The sequence below is a fragment of the Aethalodelphis obliquidens genome, unplaced genomic scaffold (assembly GCF_003676395.1).
Source record: "Aethalodelphis obliquidens isolate GAN/ISIS:26980383/991018 unplaced genomic scaffold, ASM367639v1 scaffold53, whole genome shotgun sequence".
Classification (NCBI taxonomy): domain Eukaryota; kingdom Metazoa; phylum Chordata; class Mammalia; order Artiodactyla; family Delphinidae; genus Aethalodelphis; species Aethalodelphis obliquidens.
Window position 1 is genome coordinate 1428019 of NW_020837997.1, and position 26092 is coordinate 1454110.

The 26092-nt window shown below is 57.0% G+C and overlaps 1 protein-coding gene across 35 annotated transcripts in view; it reads right to left on the bottom strand.

Moving 5' to 3' along the window:
- Window positions 1-1251: 1251 nt before the first annotated feature.
- EPS15L1 (epidermal growth factor receptor pathway substrate 15 like 1) overlaps window positions 1252-26092 on the bottom strand; it is a 101193-nt gene continuing 76352 nt past the window's right edge. For 12 of the 35 annotated variants that reach the window (XM_027084525.1, XM_027084541.1, XM_027084532.1 and 9 more), the window contains 4 exons: window positions 22710-22842; window positions 20216-20263; window positions 7286-7491; window positions 1363-1887 (listed from right to left, as the gene is read on the bottom strand). In XM_027084525.1, the coding sequence (XP_026940326.1) occupies window positions 1741-1887; window positions 7286-7491; window positions 20216-20263; window positions 22710-22842 (534 nt within the window). In that variant the 3' untranslated portion in view covers window positions 1363-1740. The other 23 variants (XM_027084527.1, XM_027084533.1, XM_027084526.1 and 20 more) reach the window with 19 other exon arrangements.

Sequence of the window (26092 nt, forward strand, 5' to 3'; positions counted from 1 at the left end):
CTCTGTCAGAATGATTCCCTGGCCGGGATAAAGCATTTGGGGTAGGTAGGGGGCTGTCAACAGTCCTGCCCTAGCCGGGGAAGGAAGGGGAGAAGGTAAGACTGGGACCCAGAGACCCAGAACACACACTGAAAAGGAATTTTTCAAGAGAAGGGTTTCTAGGTACCAGAGCCACAGATACCTAGAAACAGGGCCTGTGCGTGCCCTGCCATTTCCAGTAAAGGCTCCTTCTGATGTGGAACATTATGGGCCTCTTTAAGTCCTGGCAACTGGGGACTTCCCTGGTGGCACCGTGCTTCAGAATATGCCTGCCAGCGCAGGGGACACGGGTTCAAGCCCTGGTCCGGGAAGATCCCACATGCCATGGAGCAACTAAGCCCGTGCACCACAACTACTGAGCCTGAGCTCTAGAGCCCCCGAGCCACAACTACTGAGCCCATGCGCCACAACTACTGAAGCCCGTGTGCCTAGAGCCCGTGCTCTGCAACAAGAGAAGCCCCTGCAATGAAAGGCCCGGGCACCGCAATGCAGAGTAGCCCCCGCTGGCCGCAACTATAGAAAGCCCACATGCAGCAAAGAAGACCCAACGCAACCAAAAGTAAATAAATAAAATATAAATAATTAAGTCCCGGCAATGGTGTCTCACCCCCTTCCTGCATGGTTTTAAGGTCAGAGGTTCAGGCCACTCAGACTCACAAGTTTTGATCATCTTTACCCAAGGGAAGTTGGCCGGGGCTGTCTCGTCTCCCTGGGGACGTGAGAAGCAAAGCAGGGGGCAAATCTGCGATATCCTCATCAACTCCTGAGGTCGTCCCAACAGTTAAGTCCAAGCTTCTGGAAGGTTCTAGGGGAATTCAGCTGCATCCCGGTGGAAAGCTCTCCCCGCGTGCTGACTCTGTGGAGACCACCCTGCCGGCCTCACCCCTCGTGCAGACCAGACGAGGCCCCAGTGAACTGTATGCAGGAATCTCGTTTCAAACTGCACTGCTGGGACAAAGGGCCACCTGCCCCAGTCGCAGTGAGGTCACAGCCCACCATTTCAGAAGCACGCTGCATCCCGAGGGACAGGGTGACCCTTGAAAACTTCCAAAACTGGCTTTCTCTGCTCAAACACTTAGGATTTAACCGGGAACGTTCGACCTGGTCTTCCACCTCTGCCTGGTCTGCCTCATGTGACATCACGTGTGAACGTTAATGCAACGAAAACAACGTTTAAGTGGAAAAGAGAGAGAAAAAAAAAGAAGTCTAGTGTTTTGTATTAAAATATTTTATATTAATCATTCAAACTTAAATTTTATACAATGAATGCATACATCACCGGGGTGTCTGTCTCAGAGGGAGGTCGGGGAGGCGACGGGGTGGGGTGCGCCCCGCACGCTGGTACTTGCCCAGCTGTGAGCAGGGGATTAAAGGCAGGAGACAGGCGCTTTCCTCTGCTCGTCCTGCTGGTTCCGGGAGGGAGACGGGGATGTCACAGCGAAGAGATGGATCCTTGGGCGTCTCCTCGGGCCTCCTGCACTGGGATGAGCTGTGTTTCCGTGCCCTGGGTGAGCCACCCAGAGCCCGAGGCCCTCCGACCAGCGAGCCCTTGACATAACAGTGGCTGCGACATGTCACAACGTGAAGCGGGGACTGCCGAGACCGAGTGTGCGTCTATCTATAGGGACTTCCGAGGCCTCGCCTGTGGCAAGCCTGGCCCGCGGCCGTGCTGCCGGCGGGCGCGAGCACGGGGCCCCGCGCCTAGGCGGTGGGCATGTCAGCCTTGCTGAGCGCGATGGCCAGCTCGAGGTCCTCCTGCTCCTGCCGCCGCAGCCGCGCCAGCCTCTCCTGCTCCGCCTTCTCGCTCTCCCGCTTGGCCCACGCCAGCTGCTGCTCCTCATTGCCAAACTGCGAAGGAAAAACGGAGGGTGGGTTACACGGCCCCGGCGCTGGCTGCCTGCTTGCTGGGGCGGGGAGGGGTGGGGGCGTGCTGCTGGGCGAGGAGGCGGAGGCCTGTCGTGGGTGGACGGGTGGGTGCGGGGAAACGCAGTGCTGGGGTGTGTGCGGGAAGGTGCCCGGTGTGCAGGTGAAGACCAGGAAACGCCGGAAGCCCTTGTCTTGGTTGGGGAGGGGGAGGGGACGCGCACGCCCCAGTCCTGCCCCCCAGTCTGGAAGGGGTCAATGCACTGAGACACAGGGCTGAGTCTGACCTTAACTGCCACCAGAGAAACCAGCCGTCCCGTCCCTGCAGGGACCTGAAGCAGGCGGAAGCCAGGCATGATATCGGGGACACTGAGAGACTTCCAGGGACTCCCCCCCACAGCACGCCCGCGGGGCCTCTTCTCGGGGGACGGCAGGGGCGTCTCTGGAAGCAGCTGGGGAGCAGAGTCAGCGGAACCCCAAGGAGCTGGGACAGCAAACCCCACGGAGCCTGGGCCTCGACGGGCCTTGATGCCCGGGTGAGAGGCGCTGGGGCTGGAGAGTTCCGGTTCAAACAGATCTCTGAGTCTCAAACGCGTAAAGGGGCCTTGAGGCCAAGCAAGATGATGAGGTCCTGAAACACAGCATCTCCGTCTCAGCCACAGTCCCAGGAGCTCTGGGAGACGCTCAGAGCCGCCTTGTACTTGGACGTTTACAGGAGCCCTGGCATTTACACCGCCATCTGGTCCAGGAGTTTTTTATTCTTGGGGTCCTTTTCCGAAAGGTTCAACTTTTTAAAGAATCATTTTTTAAAACAAGGGAAGAAATCGTTTTGATCCTGAGATGGGTGAATTCAAACCATTCGGGGTACCTTAGCTCTATGGAAAGAAAAGCAAAGCCAGACCTCACACGCTCTTCCCCTGGTGGGGGTCCCCAACCCCCCGAGGCCCCCAGTTGCTGTACTCTGCCTCCAGTTGAGGGGCCTCCAGCACCCCTGGCCCCGAGCAGAGCTGCAGCCCATTCGGACCCCTGGCCTGCCTGGATCAGCGTCTCTCTTCCGTGCACTGACTCTGGCTGGCTCTCTGCTAAGCACTGGATGACACACCAAAGGTAAAGAGGGGCCTGGCGCCACTCGGGAACAAACAGACCTACAGACAATCCCAACCTGAGAGAGGCTCTTGTGGAGGCCCCGGCAGACCCACCAGGAGCCCCGCGGAAGGAACAGAGACAGGAATTCATGGCTACTTCTTCACACACACACAGTCTGAGTGGCAACCCAGGAGGCGGGTTGACAGCTGAGAACACTGAGGCCTGGGGGTGGAGGTGCAGGTGGCTGCAGAGCCTGGGCCCTCAGGACTCTGGACCTCCTCCCTGGTTCGGGGGGCAGTGGGGATGGCAGTGGTCAGCTGTAACTGCAGAGTTGAGGGCACAGGACAGGCCCTGGAGGTCTGGGCACCATCCCCAGTGAGGTGCCAGCTCTTGGGCGCCAAGTGCTCAAACTTGGTGCTGCCAGAAGAGCACAGGGTGGAAGGGGCCGGACCTCGAGGGGCTTACAGGCCCCAGAAGGGAGCTAAGAGTCTCCTGAGGAGGCTCCCTGGGCAAGCGAACGGGGCGATGGGGTTGGCAGCTTCTCAATGTTTCATGACCTGACAGCCAGTGTGCGGGTGAGGCAGGGCCCGACAGCGGGGACTGGGGCAGGGAAGGGCTGGGTGGGGGGAGGCTGCGCTGGAGCTGGATGTGGCCCCGAGGAGGAGAAGGAGGAAGCAGGACAGCCCGGGAGGCCTCTCTCCACCTGCCTGGGGAGTCAGACAGGGCAGGTGAGGGTCAGCACGAAGAGGAGCTGTCCCCGGGAACAAAGGCTGGTCCTTGTTTTCTAGAGAAACTGCCCAGAAAAATGCTCAGAGGGCTGATGGGTCTCCAAGTTGGACTCCTGAAAGCCAGTCCCCACCCCTCATGTTTCCACCACTGGTCACAGATAATCGCCCTCCCCCCTCCACCGCCCCACCGTATTCTTTGGGGAATTTTTCAACACCTCTTCAGGAGAAAAACAAGGAAAAAACAACAAATGCTGATGGGAATGACTGCGGTGCTGCTGACAGCAGCGGGAGGGGACAGCTGGGCTGACAGGGGCCTCGCCCTTGCCAGCTCAGAGGAGGGGGTGGGTAGGGGCCAACAAGTAATGACCGGGGTGGTCCACACCAAAGCTGAAAACCAAGGCCCGGAGGGGTCAAGGGATTGGCTGAGGTCACGTGGCCAGGGACGGGCAGGCTGGGCCCACGCCACGGTGCCTGCTCAGCCCGGGTGCCTCCTGCTCAAGGAGTCTGTGTGTTCACAGTAAACGTGCTGACAGGAACGTTCTAGATGCCTTCAGAGTGGACTGGTTTGAGGCCAGCTTAGGATCCAGGATGGAGACTCGCAGCAGGCACGTGGTCTGCTTGCACTTGAGGAGCACAACGGGCTGTGATGTCTGAGGGATACTGGAGGAAGGGGCTTCTCTGTGGCTCCCTCTGTGTCTCGGAGCAGCAGAAAATCCTTCCCCCGGCCCCGGTGGAGATACCTTGACCGGGCCGCGCTCTTGTCCTCTGACCTGGATGCGTTACACGCCGGCGCGAATCTGGACCACCTGAGGGTGCAGGAGCTGCTCGGTAAATGGCAAGCTCCGATTTCTGCTTCACTCTTGTGCCGTCGAGGAACCGAGACCCGGCTGGGCACGAGCATTCTGCTCTTCCGAGATACCTCCCGCGCCGGGGCCTGACGGACTCTAAGCGGTTTGTTTTCGGCGGCCTCTCCACAGAAATCCGAGGTTCAGAGGCCTCTGAAGAGGCACGTGAAGCACCGGCACCCTTCCTCCCCAGGGATCGACATGTGCACCCATCTGCCATCACCACGCATGGGGACACTTCTAGCCACTTCCCATTAACTCGCTTATCCTGCTATCGCAAGGATAGCAGGATAATGCATGTGGGATCGGCGGCATGTGGGATCTTCCCGGACCGGGGCACAAACCCGTGTCCCCTGCATCGGCAGGCAGACCCTCAACCACTGCACCACCAGGGAAGCATCTGACTCGTTTGACGACGCAAAGCGTGACTGATCCCGTCTGATATTTGCTCTGCTCTTAATGCAGACTTCCCAAAAGAAAGCGCTGTTTTGCTCACCTCTAAATACTACTTCCTAGTAAACACGTTCACCTAAGACAGAAAGGCTGGTTTTAAAACAAATACCAGAGAGAGTTCCTGTGAGCCGCTACAAGCACAAGTAACCCACTGATGGAAACTGGGGGCTTATGAATGAGAGGGTTCCAGAGTGGCAGAGCTGGGGTGCCAAGGGGGGCAGGATTGAGTACACCTGTGACACTGAACTCCAACACGGACCAAGCTGCTTTTGCACGGGTAACAACATGTCCTGATGGCACGCTTAGAACATCCAATCTGAAAGAGTCACGCTGCCAGGCTGCTGGGCAGTTAGAGACCTCTCTGCATTTACTCAGGGAAGCTGAAGTGCACAAACCAGAGGAACCGACTTTGGCCTCGAGTTGGCATGTATCTTTGAGGTCCAGTGAACACAGAAACCACCAGCCAATGGACTGAGCCCCCGGACGCCATGAAAACGCAAGGACATCCTGAGTCCCTGGAGGTGGGACACTTTTGACCATGTTTTGGACCATGGTATGACTGAGAGGACAAACCAAACCAATTAGGTGTCCTGCCTCCCATGCATCCCATCCCATTAGAGTGGGCTGAATCTCCCAGTCAGGTGATTTCCCCTGGAAAGACTGGGGCGTCTGAAGCGGGAAAGGTGATTTTAAACGTAAAACAGCAGGGCTGCAAACTGGGCAGAATCCAATTCCTCACCTGCAGTTGAGGGTGATTAAATCCCAGGGGTGTTTTAAAATCGATGTTAACAACTGTGCTGGAATGACCAGAAATGATGTGTCAAATGATAACTTGAAATCTTGGGGTTTTAAAAAAAAAAATTTTCCAAAAACCAGCTGGGGGTGGGGGGGGGGGGGGCACAGGAAATAGAACTGTGCATTTCAGAGAGAGAACAGTCATTTCTTCCAATTGCCATTCAAATCCACTTACCCTTCCGCCCTACCCTAGAGTACCTGAGTCATGCGTGAATAGCTCTATTTTTTTTCATCAGTGTTTCACAGTTTTTCCATTGAAAAATAAAGGCAGTGCTATCTAAGAAACTGTAGATAAAGCGGGTTTTGTTTCTGGCTTTTATTAACAATGTTGCCACTTGTATATATATCCACACTGTGCCCTGGCTGTCAGCACAACCCCGCTAACTGCAGTCATAAAATATTTACAGGTCGCCAAGAGCCAGGAATGTGTCGGCGTCTTGGGCGATTTCAATAAGCCACGACAGCTGTGCGCGAGGTGGATCTGAAAGGAACTGGGTGTTCACTGGGCACTGATATGGCAGAGCGTGCTTTAAGACGGATATTCTAGGAGTGGAAGCATCTATAAACAACACATCTCACAACGAACGAGGAAACTGCAAAATCGAGGGAAGAAAACCTTTTAAAAAACACAGGTGCGCAACAGACAGTGAAACTGGTTCTGGGAAGACAACGTCTGAAGCTCTCTGAGAACAAGATCTCTGGGTACTGATGAGGGTACTGAAAACACTCTAATGTGACAGCGTTTTACAATCTGGAATCTTTTTTCACACCAAGACACAAAACCAGACCTTCAAAATCCCTGGATTAGCTTCGAAAAAGGCACTTAACCCTGCTAATGGCTTTCTGAGTTTTGGGGGTTTTTCCCTGCAAAAGGAAGGGGATTCAGAGTGGCTGTTCTAGGTTGCATTTCAGTTTTCATTGTAGCTGGTAACTGAAATAAAAGTTCTAAAAAATCAAATTTGCTTTCCCTTCATGTGATCCGGCTGGGTCCTTCAATTCGCACTTGCTGCCCAAAATGCACTGGGTGGGACCATCAGAACTCCCCCACAAAGACTTTTTTGAGGACAGCAAGACCCGAATGTAACTTTAGCAGTCTTGTTTTCGTACTTCAGAAGCGTCTGATGTCGTGGCTTCCAAAAAAATCAATGAACACAACAGGCTCTGGGCAACAGAACTAATACAAAGAGTCTACCGTGAAGGACAGAAAAACAGGCATACTGGGCCACCCTGCTGGAAGAAAACGTGCCCTTATCACAGAGTATCCAAACCAGAGCTCTTTTTTTTTTATTGAGAAACCGTTTTTCTTACAGAAAGCAGCAGTACAGAATAAATAACACAGGTGATGGTGTGAGGTACCGGGAGACTTGAGCCAGGAGGAGGTTTGCCATTCGAAAGAGACAAAAAAGAAATAACCCCAAAGAAGCTGCAAGCGTAGGGAGGGGAGGGAATGGCGCGGAGGCGGAGAACTTAACTTACAGAGGTGAAGTCTGCAAAGCCCAAGGAGGAGGCTTTAGAAGGTTTAGCTGAAGAGGAGGGAGCAAATGGATCTTTTCCACTAAACGGGTCCCCAAACCCCTTTTTATTTTGGAACGGGTCACTGCTGTCAGCCCCGAGTGGCTGGAATGGATCGGGGGGCTCGGGAAAGTCTGCAGAACCAAGCTGGCTTACGGGTGTACTTTTACCTGGAAAGTTTAGGAGAAGAAAAAAAAAAAAAAAAAAAGGAGAAAAAAAAGAAATACAAGTTACTGACCACAGACAGAACAGAGTCCTGACTGAAGAGCCGGGCACCAGCTCCCTGGGAAACCCTATCCCTCTTTGGAAAGAGCTGGAATGCCGCTCATGGGACGGACCCCGGGGAATCTGCGTGGATCTTGGCTTTCCTCTCCATTTATCCCGGAGGCTTAATGGTTTGTGGGCGTTACAAGAAAACCACTTCAGATGACCCCCTCCCCTCCCCTCCCACCGCAGCTAAAATTTACATCATCTTTAAAAAGCTCACATGCAGGCGTGTTTCAAAGTGATTCATTTTAGCATGGCAACACATTTACTATCACACTGAGTTTTTAAAAAGTCATGGCTGAGCAGAAAAATACACTGCAAGCTTCCAACAATTAAAAAAAAGGGGGTGGAGATTACTTGCAACTAAACAGGGCGATTAGTTTCATAATGTGGTGTATGTAGAGTTAGCCGTGTTAGTCGTGAGGGTCCGGAGGCAGCTCACCAGACAAACCCACTCTGCCGTCCTGGGTTTAAATTCGTTTCCAGCTCCCGCTTCTGTCCCTTTGGCTCCAAGGGGCAGGCTTTGGGCCTTTCTGGGCTCTTGCCAAGAGGGTGGCTCTGGGATGCCCCGGTCCCGGCAAGGCAGATCTCCACGGGGACGCGGGAGAGAGGTGTTTAGAATTGGAGGGAAATGAGGTTGTGAGGCCATGCTTCGGGGGTATGGCCTGAGGACAGGTGGCTTCTCCCAACAAATCCTGCCAATATGTCAGAACAATCCGCTAGGAACCTGAACCTTCTCCAGGCCTGCTTGGCAAGAGGGGGCGGGGGGCCCACGTGATGAGCCTCAGGGATCTGCCTGTTTTGCATGCCAGGTTCCTGCCTGATGCCACTCATTTGCCCAACAGCTGCCCAGGGTACCGGGGTAACCCAGGGGGTGAGACGTTCAATGTGGCAGCTCTGTGTCCAAGCCCGGGCTAGAGGCTCGAGGATACTTAACACGATTCTGATTTGTTAACTGAGCTGCCTATGTTTACTCTTGCAATTTCAAAGTAATGCGCAAAAAGAACCCAAAAGCCGAGGGTCACATTCCACATAAGACCCTGGACATCCAGCTGCATGTCCAGAGAATGCCCCTGGCCCTGAGCTACAGCTGACCCCTGTAGCACCTGAGCCCAGGACACCTGCCTCCTTCACCCTGCTCGCCTCCGCCACCCCACCTGCCCGCACGTCCATCTCCGTGCCCAGCTCCAAAACCACCCTCTCTGACGCTGCTTCCCAGGCCACATTTCTGACAGCCTCAAGGTGTCCCTAACGACTCCTGCCTCTGTCACCCTTAGTTCTGAGACCCAGATGAGGACAAACCCCTCAGCCCCAGCTGGCCTCAGTTTCCTGTCTGGGAAGTGGGAACGAAGAGGTAGGGGTCAGACTGGGTGACTGGTGCACGGCGTGCTCCTCGGGGCTGCACGGGGCTGCGCCCCACTCCAGGCCACTCAGCATCCGGCACCGCAGTGCCTGCGCAAGCAGGGCTCAGTGTGTGTGGGGCCTGTGAGAGCCTGGCCTGAGGCCCCCCCGGACACGCAAGTTTATTTACTTGTCACTCGACGCAGCAGCTGGGTGGCCGTAAGGTACAAATGCCACCCTGTCTCTGTCAGCTTCACCCATGCATGAGAAATTCGAGTTACCAGTAACGCGGTCCCACCTGGGAGAGCCCACGGAGAAGAGATGGGCGCCGAGCCCACCAGAAGCACTGGTTAAAATCCCCACACCCCATCCCACCTGAATCGGGACTTCTGGGTGGGCGGGGGATGCCAGTGCAATGGATGCCCCCACCGACAGCTGGAACACAGAGGTCCCAAGCCGCCCCCTCCCGTCAGAGCTGCTGCTGGTTTCTTTTTGCTTGTTCAAGGAAACCGAGAGTCTTAACTTCCCGAGGCTTGCCCAGGACTCTGAGACACATGCAGCCCTGCACCCAGCCCTCTGTTGCTTCCTGCGGTCAGAGCGGAGCACCTCTATGCCCTTGCCTGTGGCCTAATGGGGCCCCTTTGCTGACCCCCTGGCCTTTGCAGGCTCTCACTGTCACGAGCAGCACCCCCACGCACGTGTGTTTATTTATAGGAGACATTTCTGGAGGTGGGGCTGTGGGTCAGAAGGTGTGCCCATGCAGCCTGACCTTCCCTGTCACACTGCCTGTCCCAGGCTCCGACAGGATGCACCCCGACCAAGAAGGGAGGGTGGAGAGGAGGCTGTAGGCTGGGACATCGGTCAACCTCTCCCTGTGGCCACAAATCAGTTCAGTCAGCCCTGAGGCCCAATAAGCCAGGTGAGCCCCCGACAAAGCCCCTGGGTGGGGGGCCCTTCCCCAGAAGGGCGGTGCCAAGGCCCGCGGCACAGCAGGAATTAGGGCCTCTCTCCCCCAGGGTAACTGCTTCTCAGGGTGAAGTCCTGGGGCTGATCCCCACGACCCATCTTCTGTGCAGGCTGAGTTCTCTACCTCTGGTCCCTTCTCTCCTATTTGTGACAGAGCCACAGACTTCAGGCTGCCCACCCCACCCAGCACCAAATGCCCCTCCCTGAGACGTTCTCCCTGCTGTCGGCTATCCTGCCTCCTCCTCTCCCTCCTGGACCCCAGCCCCTAGGCTTCAGAGAGCAGGGCGACCTGGGTGCTGGCTTTGAAGAAATGCCTCCCCCAAGGCCACCTTACACAACCAGGCTACTCCCTGGTCCAAGGGTCGAGCCGATGGGTGAGCCAAGGCCTCCCAGGCCCAGCACCACAGTGACCGGAGAGCGCTACCGTGTTGCCGCGGACCCCTTCCCCTCTCTTCAGAGGCAAGCGTGCAGCTCTGGCGGGAGGGGTTGGGCAAGACCTGCCCGGCAGTGTGTCAACTCCAGGCTGTGCAGCTGGGAGCAGTGGGCAGCCAGGCGGAGCCCAGGGGCACCCTGGGCAGGAGGGAGGGTGGGCGTGAGGCAGGGTGCTCTGGTCCACATGGCCGCACCACCACCTCAGGCAAGTGGTCCTCACCTCTCCCGGGTCCCTGGGAATCACCCCTGCGACAGCCACTGGCTGCTCACCCTCTCAGCTTCTCACCCCATGGGCCGTCCGCACCCAGCAAGGTGGCCTTTTAACGCAGAGCTGACCCGACACTGCCGAGCTCTCCCCGCTGCTCTGGGAATACACACCCCAGCCTCGGCCATCCTGCCCCTGCCCAGCGCAGCCCTCTGCGCTTGCTGCTGCCCAGGCTGCAACGCTCTTCCTCTTGTGGGTGCCGCACACACAGAGGCCGCCCTCCCCACTTGTGGCTGACACCTCTGCAGCCCTCGTCACGCTCCGTCATTATTATGTCACTTGCTGTGTGTTTTCTCTCTTTCCCAACAGAACGTGAGCTCCACGAGGGTGAGGGCCCTGCTGTCCTCAGCTGTGTCCCCGCTGCCTAGGGCAGGGCCCGCTGCTTAGACCCCTCTGCTGAACGGAGCTTTCTAACATGCAAGCTCCACCGTGCCTGGCCCTGCCCTGGGGCCCCGCATCCGCTGTGGCGAATCCAGAAGGCCCTACAGCCCACACGGAACCCTTCCCAACTTCACCCCCCAACCGCCCTCCAGGGTCTGAGCGGCACCTCCCTCCCCCCCGCCAGGACCCCCCAACCCAGGGCTTCTTTTCAGACAGTCCCTCTGCCCAGATGGCACCTCCACCTCAAACGCCTGTGACCCGCTGTCTCCCCATGCCTGTGTTCAGCCCTCCCAGCTCGGCCCTGGGCAGGGAGTGGGGTGTGGGCCCCTGGAAGACGGTGCAAAGCACGGCCACCACCCCACTCAGCCTTGCTCTCTCAGCCTCAGTTTCCTTATCCATGAAGTGGGGTTGTGATGGGCTGAATTGGTTCCCCTCGCAACACCCCCCAATTCACTACGTTCAGGTCCTCTCGCCCAGTACCTCGGAATGTGACTGTCTTTGGACACGGGATCTTTGCAGAAGTAATTAAATTAGAATGAGGTCCTATGAGTGGGCCCTAATCCAATAGGACTGGTGATCTTCGAAGCAGAGGAGAGTCGGACACAGACATGCACAGAGCGGAGACCACGGGAAGACACGGGGGGGAGGACGCTGTCTACAAGTCAAGCAGAGAGGCCTCAGGAGAAACCAACCCGACCTACACCTTGATCTCGGACTTGCAGCCTCCAAATCTGTGAGACGATCAGTTTCGGCTGTCTAAGCCACCCAGTCTGTGGTATTTGTTACGGCGGCCCTAGCACACTCTCACAGGGTGACAGAGCACCGGCTGTGCACGGCTGCCGGAGCCGGGATCGGCCTGGGATGGGCTGCCTGCTTTCGTAAACCAAGCGTTACTGGTCTGCCAAGGCCAGGCCAGGCTGGCGCAGCTCCAACTCCTAGAGGTCAGGACAGCTTGCCCCTATGGGCCCCACTAGGAAACCGAGGACCCCCCGACTGCAGCTCTCTGCTCTAACAGAGCCACTCGTATGTCCCGTGCGCAGCGTGGTGGGCACGTGCAGCCCCTGGGCAAGTGTCCTCCCCTTGAACTGCTGAGCTGTGTGCACTGGCCGCCACCATCCTGCTTCCTCGGTCCCCCCAGGCAGTCTCCTTCTGCAGGGTGGAGTAGCACCACGCCCCAGGTGTGCTCCACACCCACCACAGAGTCCCCCTGCAGGGCGCACTAAGATGCAGACCCCGCCTCGCTCTCCAAACCCCAAGCCGTGGCATCCCTGGGGCGTGATCGTGGACGGACAGACATGTTCCCGAGTGAACTATGCTGGGGGGGGCGGGCCTGAAACACCTGCAGCCTTCTCTGGGCCCACGGTGACGGGTCCTCATCTGCGAACTGAGCTGGTACAATGTGTGCCTCTGGCAGGGACACCCTGGGAGACGCGGTCCTGAGGGGTGGCGACACTGAGGGAAGGGACACTGACCTCAGCGGGCACAGTCCCTGCAGCCTGGCCACCGTGGCCTCCTTCCCATAGCAACTAGCGACTTCCACCATGCTGACCGCCCTGCACTGTCCAGCCCGGCCAGTCTTCCCCGGCCCTGACACAGCCTTTCCCTTCCCCTGGAAGACCCTTCTCCAGGGCTCACTCCACCCCCGCAGGCTTCCCCACTGCCCTGTCTACCTCCCGTGCACCAACCTGTCTTGGTCTAGCCTCCAGCACACCTGAGGGTCAGCTCCACGTAGGCGGGGCTCAGCACACTGCAGGTGCCAGTAATACCAGCCCCCTCTTCTTGGTGGGGGTCCTCATGGGCGGGGTGCCACCACCCAGGCTCCACGGGGCCATCCTGAGGGGCCTGAGGCTTTTGGGGGAACCTCACTGATGAGCCAGGAAGGGATACAGGCATCTGGCTTCCCTCCTTTGCAAGAAAGGGCAACAAGTATTCATCGGTGCACTCTTGGGCTAATTTTTTTAAAATCAGAAACTAAAAGAATGGACCAAATAGCAAAATCCAAATCCAAGAAAAAGTAAGAGTTGCCAGGGACAGGCTGAAAAGCCCAGGGCCCAGAGCAGCCTCTGGTTCCAGCAGCAAGTCCAGGGTGGACGGCTGCTTGACTTCCTGGAGCACTTCTTGCAGGAGTTGCTCACAAAGGGCAGACATCTGAGCCGGGATAAGTGGGTCAGTCGACCCCAGCCAGGCCCTGAGAGCGACCACAACAGTCCAAATGTTCAAATAAATACATCATTGCCCACTTGTGCGCTCTTCTTTTTTTTCCTTTTTCAATTAAGAAGACCTTCCTCCCCTGCTTTGGGGGATTTTTTTTTTTTTTAATCAGTTTTTGGTGGGGGGTGGGGGGCAGTTAAGAATCCAGCCAGCTAGAATGTCAAGTTGAGGTTTCCGACAAGCAAAGAGATGATCGGGGAGATGAGAACTGGCAATCATGTCAAGCACAGCCTGGGACTGGTTTTGCTCTGCTGCCGAAACCGTTGTTATTTAGAAATCATGACTGTGTTAATATGAAACCAGGGCACATCAACTGCTCCTGTTTTCGGGGGCGTGAGGGGGAGAAAAACAAACGGTTTTTTCTCGGTTATCTGTTTTTGTGCTCAGGCACAGAGGCTGAATTATCGGACCTGGCACGTGCGAAATCGGTGGCATCCCCGGATCGGCCTGACACGATGCTCACGAGCATAGGCTTTTTACAAAGAAACCCTCGCCCTGATTGCCCTTGGTCCAAACTTCCCACTCTGCGCCCCCGTTTATTTTTAGCAGCTGCTCTTTTAAAACATTCTGGGGCTAGTTCCTGCTTTTATGTAACCACTTCTGCTAACTCCTTAATTGTTTTGGTTTTTTTTCCGATTTTCTGAGGTGTTGCTCATCTCAAACAGGACAAAGTAACTCGATCTGCCTCCGTGCCCCCTGAGCAAAGTCGCTGCCCGGCTTTATGCCTTTCCATGGCTCCGGGTACTGAGAGTGAGGAAAAAGCTTGACTGGGGCGTGATTCAGTGAAGAGAGCACAGATCACCCTTTTTTTTTTTTAATTTTGGTATAAAGCTAACCAGGGTGATACCTGGCCTGTCATTCCTAGACACCTGCCCAGGGAAGAGAGCCCCGAGCGTAGGGGAGGCTGTGACTGCAGAGGCTGGAGCCTGTGACTTCCAGTCCTGGGGGCTGGCTGGAAGCTGCTGCCGCGCCCCCCAGAGAGATTCTCCATCACTCAGAGGAGTCTTCATGACCAGAGGGAGGAACGCAAGGTTGAGGATAGGACAGAATAGGACTTATTTCAAACCGCAGCAGTTTCAGCAGCTACCCCAGCGGTGCACCGAAACCACACACAGGACAGCCTTGAGCAAAAACAATATGAACCCGATCGTTTACCACGGTGTGTGCTGTTAAAAAAAACTTCGGTGGCCGGCCCCACCCTGGTAGCAATGTCTTTTATTCCCCTACTTCTGAACTTTCTGAGGCCACACAGGCCCCCGGCAACCCAGCAGTGGTGAAGCCCGTGCCGACCCTCCCTCCTCGCCTCTCGGGAAGCTCTCTGCCGGGAGGGTCCCTGCAGCGGCGGTGAGTGGAGAGAATGATAGAACACAAACCCCCCTCAACATACAAATGTGAACACTGAAAGAAGCCAGGTTCTCTTGCTTGAAATTCTTTACTTAGAAGAAAAGTAAGAGGGTTGGGTGATTTGGGGGGGGGGGGTCTCAATAAATCGGATGAATGAAAATATCAGAAATAGACATGAGTCTGAGTGTATGTTTTCATCCCAACCAGATACTTGCTGCGTTCTATTTATAAGATTGAGGGCTGCAGTTGGGAAATGCAGTTCTGTAGATGAGACTTAAATACAAAAACAACAAAACACAAAAATAAAAAACAAAGGTTTGTGGTCAGGACAGCTGCCCCACCTGAGCTACTACCCTACACAACACAGGACGTTCCCAAACTGCCATTCGTTGCAACACGGGACGTCCACACAACTGTCACTCGTCCTACACTACGGGGGACGCCTACACAACAGTCACTCGTCCTACACTACAGGGGACGCCTACACAACTGTCACTCGTCCTACACTATAGGGGACGCCTACACAACCGCCAGGCTTCCGAGAGTCATACTACACAGGAGAGCTGTGGCTGGGAGGAGGCACTCCTTGTCACCTTGGTGCCTCCCTTCCTGCCCCCTTAAACCCACCAACAAAGCTTAACTGGGGGGAGAGAGAAAGCAGGCTGTCCGGAGCACAACCTTTCACATCCATAATCACTTGGGAACTTTTTACTGAAGAAGATCGCTTTTCACCAACACACGTGAAAAACACACGTCCCCCTGTGGTGGGATGGGGCGGGAGAGCGAGGAGAGCTAATTTCTCAGGACGTGACCCACAGGGCCACCCAAGCGGCTTGCCGGCGAGGAGTCCTGCAGACACCAGCCCCGCTCGCTGTGGCTGATGCACACGCGAGGAGAAGGCAAGCCCGGCAGATCAAAGCCGTGCCAAGCAGCACAGTGCCGGCAGATAAAATCTGAGGTCCCCACCATCACAATCTTGAGATTTTCCACTAAAAATATTTACCGAATTTTAAGAAAAATCTGCTTAATGCATTGAAGGGAACAGGATGAGGTTTGGTTCTGAATTGTTGAGAAAAGCTGAACAAATATTTACTATTATCCACCAGGCGCCCCCTGAACTGATGCGTTTTTCATTCTCTGTGAGGTGCCCAGGGTAGTCAAGGCTGAGGAGCCCACTGGATGTGGGGTCTTCGCACTGTCAGAAGGAAAAGCAGAGAAGGGGGAAAAGTAGCCACACTTTCAGGGTCCTCAAAAGACAAATATCCTTTGGACTGAAAAATACAATTTTCAAGGTTTCCACGAAAAGCTCCTAAGACATTCATAAGAAACCTGACAGGGGCTACTTTAGTTCTGCAGCAAAAACGGGGAGTGGGTACATGACATATAAACGAATTTACAAATCACAGATCAGTCTTTGCAACTAAAATAATGCAGACTGGCAGGTCTCACAGTTCTGCTTTTTGAAAAATCATATTTGTTCTTTGATTTGCGCCTGCAACACACTCTGCTGAATCAGCCCTGTGTGCTGGCCTGCCTCGTCCCTCTGAGGGGCCTAGGGTGCCTTGCGGGGGGACAAGGGATATGTTAGCTACAGCCTGGTGGGGAGAGCCCTGGGGCCGCGGTGGCCCAGGCTTTGTTCCTCCCTATAGAGCAGTGCCAATGCTGCCAGAACGCCACCACTGCACGGGCAGAGAGGCGCCGTGCCCACATTTAACAAAATCCCCAGGGTGCCACACGGTGGGTCTGGAAGCCAGTTTGAAGGCACTTGTGCACTGGAGAGGGGGTGCAGAGCCCACCCGGAGCCCCCTCCCGTTGTCGGGGCCGCATGAAAGGAGCCAGAGAGCCTGCAGTAGATGGGGGACCCGCCCACTCTCACTCCCTTTACAGCCAGTTCCCACCACCCACTCAGATTACACACATGTGCTGTTTTTCAACTGACAATGGCGGCGGCCGGGGGTTGACTCAGTGCTCTGAATGTGAGAGATGAGGGACCACATTCACCCCATCAGAACAGCAAGGGCTGCACAAGGAACATCATCCTGGGCCCCCTCACCTTGCTGTAGGTGGAACCAAGGGGCTGCAGGAGGCCTGGGGGCAGGTACACGAGGCAGCCCCTGGCGGCCGGGGAGGGGGCCGGGGTCAAGGTGGCAGCTGCTGTCCGTTCACACGGATGCGCAGACACCAGAGAGGGGAGTCCACACTCTCTGGGCCTGCACCCTAACACGAGGCCCTGCTACACCCCGCCACCAGAGCCCAGCTGGCTGAGCCCTGACTCCTCTGCTCCAGAACCCCAAGCCTGGGCACTTGCACCCCGCTGAACGATAGGCAACAAGAGCGTCACTCAACTCCCACTCAATCCACCGCTCGATTCCGGGCGCAGGAGGGTGGGCGTGTGCTAAGGTAGGCAAATGCTTCTATTTTTGAACTCTGCCAACTTTGAGAACAGAAATTCACCCCAAAGAGCAATGCATCTCCAGGCATTTTACAGGTTAAGAGGCTGAGAGGACAATGGCTTTTCTCCCTCTGCTGGGAGCCGGCTCTCGAGCACACGCTGGCAGGGGTCCCGCCCAGCCCTGGCACAGAAGCTCCCGGCGGGCAGGGGGTGGCCCGCGGGAAAGGAGGACTCCGCCAGGCTGGGCGCCTGAGGCTCCCCTGGAGTGCCCCAACCCTGGCTGGCTGGCAACGGCCATAATTCCAGGCTCCTCGAGCTGGCAGTGAACTGCTTTTGTCCCGTTCTAGAACTTCACAGGTACCCACCAAATTATCTCTCTGAAATCATCGTGGGAACGGAATTAAAGTAGTTAAGCTCAAGGTTGAGGTGCTAACCGCACGGCTCAACTGGTGAAGCCATTTTAAGAGTGGATCTTGTGCAACAAACAAGGGGACGGAACCCACACGGGCCAGGGATGACCACCCTGGTTTCACCCCCAGCCTGGCATCTCAGAGCCAAGCACACACCTCGGCTGGCGCCACGGATGAACCGGGGGCGTCCTCCCTGACCGAGTCCTGTGTGGCAGCTCCCGGGACGGTCAAGCGGACCACCGAGCCAGCGGGCTTGGCCCAAGTGTGGGCGGCAACCAGAAAACCGCCCAAGAGAAAGATCCCACAGCCAGTCACCCTGTGTGGAGTCAGTCACAGCTGTGGGAGGGGACTCATGTTCTAGGGGGGAAATGATTATTTATCTATTTACTTTTTGAGAATCACTTGAACCAAACAGGACCCCGGTTAAACGGTCTCCCGTTGTCCTGTGTGTGTTGGAAGAATTATGGGAAGGGGAAGAGGGGCAGAAAGACATCACCAGTGTGTGCGTGGTTTTATCCTGAAGGTGCAAAGGTTATTAGCAGTAATAATAATTAAATTGGGGAAAGGTTAAAGGTGACTGGCTGGTTAGCGGTGAAGGCGCGCTAGCTGGTGTCACCCGGGAGCTGCAGGAACCGCAACGCGGGGCTGCACTTGCAGGAAGTGGCAAGGGTGGGGCCCGGGGCACAGGATCCCGCTATCTGTCGCCGCAGGCGCGAGGCCCAATCACTGACACCCACACAGCCATTTCCTGCACTTAAAAAAAAATCTGTTTCTCCCTTTGCAAATCAACAACTTTTACCTAGAAACTCTTTAGCGGTGAGTTCTGACTGATCTCGATCTCCGGTCCGTTGCAGAAAGCACACCGCTGTTTACCTGGGGGAGGTGTGCCAGCGCTAACTCTAACTGACAGGTTTCGGCGGCTGCCAGAACGGTCTGTTTTGCATCTGCCTAGAAGAAACCAATTCTCTCTACCCCAAACAGACACCTGCTGGTCATTTCATACCTTGATAGACTTTTCTAGAAGAGACCTCCAGGCACAGAGAACTCAGCGCTGATGCCAAAGCTCCGTGCACATGCCACAGAGGGCGATTCTTGACAGCCCCCAAAGGTCCACTTTCTGGCTTGGGTCAGAGCAGACGGCCAGCCGCGGGCTGCGCCGGTCACACACCTATGGCACCAGAACTCTTTCCCAGAGAACCCTGGTGAGGGTCCCAGTTGGTAGGATCCCCACCGTGACTGCACAGGCTGATGCTTATATACGTTTGTCGCATGTCAATTAATCTTTAATCAAGCTCAAAAACACAAACAAAAAACCAGCTCCCACAGAATGTAAAAACTGAAGCCGCTGGTGCACAAGAGATGGCACCCCAAAAACCAAGAGTAACTCAGACCCAAACGTGCATTTGGTCCCACGAGTGACGACAGCTGAGCTTCGCCAGAGGGGACCCTGGAGACCTCTTTGAAGTTCAACTACCCACGCTCTGACTTTTTTTCAACTGCAAAGGTTTCTGCTAAACTGCAATCTCATGGGGGAAAAGGATCCCTTGATAAATCCCTGTACGCATATGTCCACCTCAGGCCCAGCCTCTGTCTTTCCCGGGAAAGGAGCTAGGGAAGGAGGACCCCGAGTCCTGGTCTCTGTACCCTGGGGATGGGTTGGGGGATGCACACCATGCCCATCATGGTAATCACTGTGCAAGGCACTTACCAGAGAGGCCACATGCTAGGCCAGAGTTGGTCCCATGTCCAGGCAGGGAAACTGAGGTTCGGCGAGGTTAAGACACTTGCCCAGAGCCCCTCAGGGAAACGGAAGCGGCTGGAACGTGAAACCATCCTGATCACACAGCCTCTCGGGATTCTAGTGGGACAGGTGGCCCAGATGCTGGAGGGATATGGCATCAGATTCGCCTGTCCTGGCCTCACACATCGGAGTCGACTCCAGGCGCAAAGACCTGGCAGGGTTCTAGAAACCTCTGGGTCCCCTGCAGACCAGCCTCAAGTGGGAATGTGGCCAATCGGACCCATTTCACATGCGGGGCGGCGAGGGTTACAGAAGAGCCCATTCCTTCCTCTTGGTATTTGGAGTGCAGGTATGAAGCTGTGTGTGTGGGTTGTGAGAAAAATCATTATCACGCAGCAGGCTGGATTGTCCACTCGCCTACCTTCGCGGGATCACAGCTCGACCGCCAGGGCCACACGTCCCCGGGAGCAGGGTACCTGCCTCATCTCCTCCCGGCTCAGCCGCCTGGGACCAACGCTCCCCCACGTGTCAGGATGGCCCCTGAGCGTGACCGCCCGGCGTTGCCACATGCTGGCCACGCGGCCCCTCGAAGCGGGAAAAGGCTGGGTCAGCAAGACGAGCAGAAGAGCACATTCCATCCCCTCCCTTGCAAACTGCTGGACTTTTGTTTTCTTACAAAAACAACGACAACAACAGCTGGACATCTTGGTTGCTTCTCATCTTTAGCAGCCAAGAAAACAAGAGCCAGGCCTGATGCTTTCATAACAACCGTTCTGAGTGGGACTTCCTCCAACTCTCCTCTGCCGACCTGTCTTGCTAAGAACCAGATAACTGCCAGGAGGCTCCGGTTTAAGTGGCCTTGCTCCTTGCGGCCTGGATGGGGGAGGGGAGAGCAGTGTGCACAGCTGGGCTCCAATTCCCTCAATCAGGGAAGCAGCGTGGGGGGGACACCTTCCTGCGCATCCCTCAAAGAGCCAAATGCCCCCCACCCACCTACATCCACCTGCTGGGTCAGGTGTCCCTCGCGGGTACATCGGCATCGGCACAGCCAGCAATTTCCAGGTTGTTAGAGGTTAGTATGAAATCACAGCAGAAACACCACTGGAAGTGCTCCAGGGGCACCCGCCACACAGTGTGTACCTACCACCCAGCAGTGTGTACAACGCAGGGATTTCCTGTTCAGCCACTGCTTCTAGGTAAGAGAATCAGATGAGAGACATTTAGGCCTCTACGCAGACACGTCGTGGCCGCTCACAGATTACGCACTGCACACAAGCTGACTACTGTCCAGAGCACCCGCACCTCACAGCCTGATTGTCATTACAGCTGTCTCTGGGGGTGGGAGGCCGGCAGGGGGGCGGTGGTGGCCCCTGGGTCCAGGGCTGGTCCTGCTACCACCTTGCTGCGTGACCTTGGGTCACACGTGACCCCTCTCACTTCCCTTTCCAGTTCCGGTAAGAGGGCATCACGGTGCCTGCCCCGTCTTTGCGGGTCTTGCTAGAATCTGGCAAGCTAACAGTCATGCACGTGCACCTTGAGGGCTGTGACGTGAAGACGATATTCGGGGCACCCGGCACCCTAGCAGGCTGTGGCACAGCAAGGTTGCGGCAGCCCCAAGCCACGAGCAAAGGCAGCCTGAGACCCCCAGCATACAGGGCCAAACCTCCCCAAACGTGGACAGCGCTCTAAAAAGCCCGAGCCCTGAAGTCAGCTCCAAGGAGGTGAGCCGTGCCTCTGGCGGGCTCTGCTTTCTAAGTCCACGGCACACTGAAAGCAGAAGCCAAGGCGGGGTGGAGAGGCTCGCAGAGGGAGACACAAGGGGAGGTGACAGCGGAGGGCAAGTTCAAAAGCACCCAGCATTGGTTCAGGGAAGGGGAGGAGGCTGAGATGAGTGTTTCCAAGAAACCCCGAGAATGAAGCTCTGCGCCTGCCACAGCCAGTGAGGGGAGCAGCTCCTCCACGAGGCCTGACAGATGCCGAGCTGCTGGGCACGTGTGCACTCGTGTGTGTGTACTTTCACGTGTGCAGTGTGCATGCAGGTGTATGCAAGCACTGTGCGAGCGTGTGCACGAGTGCAGCGTGTGACTGCATGTGCACGTGTGTGTAGGTGTGCTGTGGCTCCCATCTTTCAGGCAGAGAAGGCCCGATGTCATTCCATCAGGAGACCGTCAGGGGTTCCCTAAGGGCCACTGCCTCTAAGGTATATATAAGCGGCCTCTCACAGACACAAGGGAATTCCTTTGTTGTTTTTGCTTTTCTCCCCCGTTTTATGATAAATGCCTTTGATGCGTGGCTTACAGAAGTGATCTCTTTATGTGTGTGTGTCTGCTCACAGTTCACAGAAAACCTGTTATAAATTCATCCCGCCTGTTGGTCGTGCTTTCTCTCATGACCCATCCACAAGGAGGCCAAACTGGGCACTGCGGGCGGAGTTCCTGTCCTCCTGAGAGAAAGCTCTGGCCAGCCCAGGTGACAGAAAGGGAGAGGGAGCATTTTTAAATAGCTTTTCCCCTCTGTTTGGCTCCAGTGGCAGGTGTAGGAAGACTGGCCAGCCTTGGACTGATGACCCCTTGAAACTAGAGAGCTTGGGAGCCTGCACCGATGACCACAAGGTGCCAAGGCGAGTCCCCGGGGCAGACTGACGGGGAAGGGCGAGCTCGGGTGGGAAGGAGAGCACCGCCCCCCCGACAGAAAGGACCGGGGAGAGGAAGGCTGTGGAACAGAAGGCGCGACCGAGGGAGCGTGTGGTTCTCCTGTGGCCACCCAGAAGTCTAAGGACAACATAGGTGACTCTGCTGGGAGATGAGCGCGAACGATGAAGAGGAGACGGATAAATGGACTGGGAAATTGCAGTGAATCTCTCTGCCGCTTGGAGCAACAGCTTTCTGCTTTTGAGTCTGGTAACCTGGCCTGTTGGCCTATCGCCATCACGTAAGAGAGGTCCCCTGCATGAGCTAACAGTCCTCAGCATCCTCAGGGGAACATGCCAGGCTCACCCCTGAGAGAAAGCAGCCACCCCACCGCAGCCAGGAGAGGTAGAGTCTACAGGAAACCCCTTGCTCGGAGCCGTCCACCTAGATGCTGGGGCCGGAGCGGAGGAGAAGGGAGCCCCGAGCCATCCTGCCTCCTCTCACATCAAACATGGCCAAGGAAGACCCCCCCCACCCCTCCCCAAGTCCTTAACCAGTCTGGAGGCACTGGATTGAGTGGAGGCCTCAGCCACTGCTGCTGCCGTCCCCACCCCTGGGCCCTCCCTGAGCCAACCTGGGAAAGAGCTTGGGTCGGGTGGGGAGGCCGGAGGGGCCACGACTGCATGCTGAACCGGGGGCCATGCGGCAGCTCTCCCGACCGCAAGGAGGGCTCTGAGCTCTTGGCCTTCCGGAGACCACCCTGGAGCCCCACACAGCCCGGAGCCAAGAGGCCCAGAGGACGAGGCGAGGACAGGTGGGGCAGGAAGCACGTGCCAGGCACACAGTGTGTGCGGACCCAGGCGACGGGGCGGAGGGGAGACCCTCCTGCTCTGAGTGCAGGCCCTGCAGCGTCTGCTCTACTCTGGGCTGGTGAAAGGAGGGGCCCGCAGTGCCCCCGCTGCCTGGCGACGGTGGGCGGGTGGCTGTGAGAGAAGAAAGCGTACTGACCGCTGGGCGGTTTAGGCCGCGGAGGAGCAGGTTTCTTCGGAGGCAGAGCGGGAGTGTCCTGTTTACTTTTAAAGGGGTCATCTGAGCATCCTGCCCCTCCAAAGGAGGAGGTGAAAGGGCCAGAAGTTGGGGGCTGTAAGAGAGGACACGAAAGAGAGGCAGAGATAATCGTTAACACGGAGGCAGCGGACATCCACCGAGCCCTCCGGGCTTGCACAGCATGGCCACCACTCGGGCCCAGGGTCTCTCACAAGCCCCCCCCACTTTCCTCCACCCTCAACAGACGGGGTCCTCTGGCCAGTGAGGAGCAGCCAGCAAACACACAGAGCAAGTGAGAGTAACCCGGTGCCTCGATGGCCTTCTGACATGGGGTGGGGTGCTTCCTGCCACCCACAGGGGGATATCAGGTCTCTCCTGACCCCAGGGTCCCCTGGGCTTCCTGCTCATACTTCAGAGATGCGCCCAGCCTCTCCCCCTTCAGTCAGTGTCAGGCGCTGGGTCAGAGCGGCACCAGACCCTCTCTGTGCCCGTGGGCTGCCTGACCCAGTGGCTCAGGTCAGAGCCCACCGCAGCCCCGTGGGCACAGCCATCGCTGCCTCCAGTGGGCTCTTGTCAGCTCTGGCCCGGACCCTCCCCCAGCCTCCTCCTGCTTCCACCCACCTCCACATCTACCACCTCAGACCCAGGAGGGACCATGTCAACCAGCAACAGAGAGATGCCTGGATAGATGGGTGGGCAGGTGGGTAGATGGGTAGGTACAGCTGCCAGGCAGGTAGGGAGCTAGGTAGATGGGAGGTGGGTAGTAGCACTGAACAGCCCTGAAGCTTGAAGGTAACCTCCAAGCACTCCTCAAGTCACGCAGGGCCTCCCTCACAGCCCCTCACCACCCTACCCCCCTGCCACTGCCCAGGGCTTTAGCTTCATCCCTGCAGTTGCCCCAACCCTCTCCTGGCCAGTTCCCTGGTACCTGGAACCCCCTTGTGCCCCATCTCGAGGCCTCCATATATACAGAGTCCCCAAGTGGGGGCTCAGCCCACTCCGTCCACCTCAAGCCCCTCTTCTTCCTCAGAGACTGGCTAGACCTCACTGCCACCCCCAGAGCTCTCCCTGACACCCCTTCCCACTAACTGACTGCTCGGACATTCTGGTGGGAGCTGACGGGACACACATCATCACGCCGCAGTGACGGGTACTCAGGCCCCTCCCACCTAACTGGGGCAAGTTGCCTGAAGGTCAAGTGCCAGTGACAGGGCGCACACCTGCCAACTGCCTGCGGCGGGCAGGGACTTGTCTACCTGTGCACCCTCACCTGGAACACCAGCACAGTACTAGGCATAACAAACCTCCACCGACAGACGGATGCGCACAGACAGCCAGAGCTGCACCCCAAAGGGAGGAGACTGCTTTCTACAGAGGTGGGAGACCACGTTTACGAAAAAGTAGAGCAAGGAGATTCATAGCTGCTAGACACTAAAGGAATTGGTGGACACGGGAGTGAAAATGCTGATACGGTCCTCAAAAAGCAAAGGAAAGGAGACGCGCAGTGGGACAGGGTGGGCCACACGCAGCAGGGGTGGAGGGGGGGGGTTGCGTGAGGAGGGGCACTTGTGATGCCCTCCCCAGTGGGGCAGGTCAAGGGACAGAAGACAAAGCAGGAACACAAGAGTGCACTTGTGGGACCTTCTTAGGTAATCTGGTTCCGACACATCACTGGAGAAGTGGGGAGAAGGGCTGATGCCAGTCACGGGGACGCGGCTCCCCCTCTTCCGGATCCGGTCACGGGGACGGGGATGCGGCCGCCTCTGCCCCTGGTACCTAGATACTAGCCTCAGGTGGGAGAGAGGCGGCCAGCCCCCAGGGAGGAGGAGGGGGCCCGGGGTGGCTGCTGCACACTCAGCCAAGCCCACTGGGCGCCCTGGTTCCTCCCCACAAGCCTCTGGGGCCGCCAGGGTAGGAGACGCTCACTCGCCAGGGTAGGAGACGCTCGCTGATCTTCTCACCACATCTTCCCAACGGCCTTGGGACAAGTCCTACTGTCACCACTTCTACCTTATACACAGGGAAACTGAGGCACGGGGAGGAGATGCAGCCTGCTAGTCACACAGCACCTCAGCGGGGGAGTCAGGGCGGGAACCCACGCCGTCCACCTCCTGGGCCAGGGCTCTCGGGCCCTGCCCTTGGCTGCTGGCAGCCCGCCGCCCGCCCCCCACGGGAGGTCTGGGGACTCTCCTCATGCCCATGAGGGAGACATGCACAGATGCAGGCAAGGGGCAGAGCAGGGCAGAAGGCCCTGGGGAGGATGGGGTCTAATGGGAAAGACTCATTTCCCTGCCAAGACCACCTGGGCCCGCCGGGAAGCTCTGAGCCAGAAGGGCTGCAATGGAGCAAGGAGGTCCCTCCCTCCACTGCTGCCGCCCCCCTTTCCCAGGCTCTGTGACGCTTGTCCTTTTAGGTACAAAAGTCTGGGAGTCTCTGCAAAACCTGCTGCTCGAGTTTCCAGAACGTCTGCTGCAGAGCACAGTGGTTGGGATGGGATCTGGAGGCCCTGCTACCGGCTCCGTGCCTCTGTTTCCTCATCTATGAAACAACGATAATGACAGGCCCCAGCTCGCAGGGCTGTGGCAAGAAAACGAAAGGTAATGCATAAATTGCTCCACCTGGCACCTGGACTGCATCAGCACAAAGATAGCACGATTATAATCACGCCAAGGATGTGGATGTGACTAGAACTCTCTTGGATACCCACAAGAATCTGCAAACGCTCCATCGGCCACCGATGCTTCATTTCTGCTGCTTCCCGTCATTCACAGAGCCTTTCCCAGACGGAGAGAGCAGTAGAGCTAAGGTGCCGTGTCGACCAGCAGCTTAGCTCTAAAGTGAGTGGGTCAGGGTCTGCTGGTTGGGAAAGAAGACGCAGTGGGGGCTAAGGAGATGGAGAGCGAGGGAATGCTGACGCCTCTGCTTCTGCCGTTCCCAGGACACAGCCTGGGTCTAGGACTCTTGCTGCCCTCGCCACAACCTGAGACGGGCAGGAGGGAATCAAAACTAATCTTGACAGAGTGGAGGCGTGCCCAGCCCCCGAGGCACCTGCGTGGGCCCCAGTTCTTGTCTTGGGTGCTGCAAAGGCGCCAGCTCTGGGGAAGGGGTATAGAGGGACACCCAGGGCTCTCTGGACGTGACCCCCCCCCCAGAGTTGTGGGGTGCACGGGGCCCTTGTCCACCCAGCCCGTGCAACCCCCAGCCTGGAGCGCGAGCTGCAGTGAGCCTCCCGGCTGGCTGGGGACTCCACGGGCCAAGCCGACTCTCCGCCCCCTCGTCTGTCTAAACCCACGGAGCCAGTGGGCCCGCTCCAAGGCGAAAGGGTTCCAACTGTAAGCGCCTGG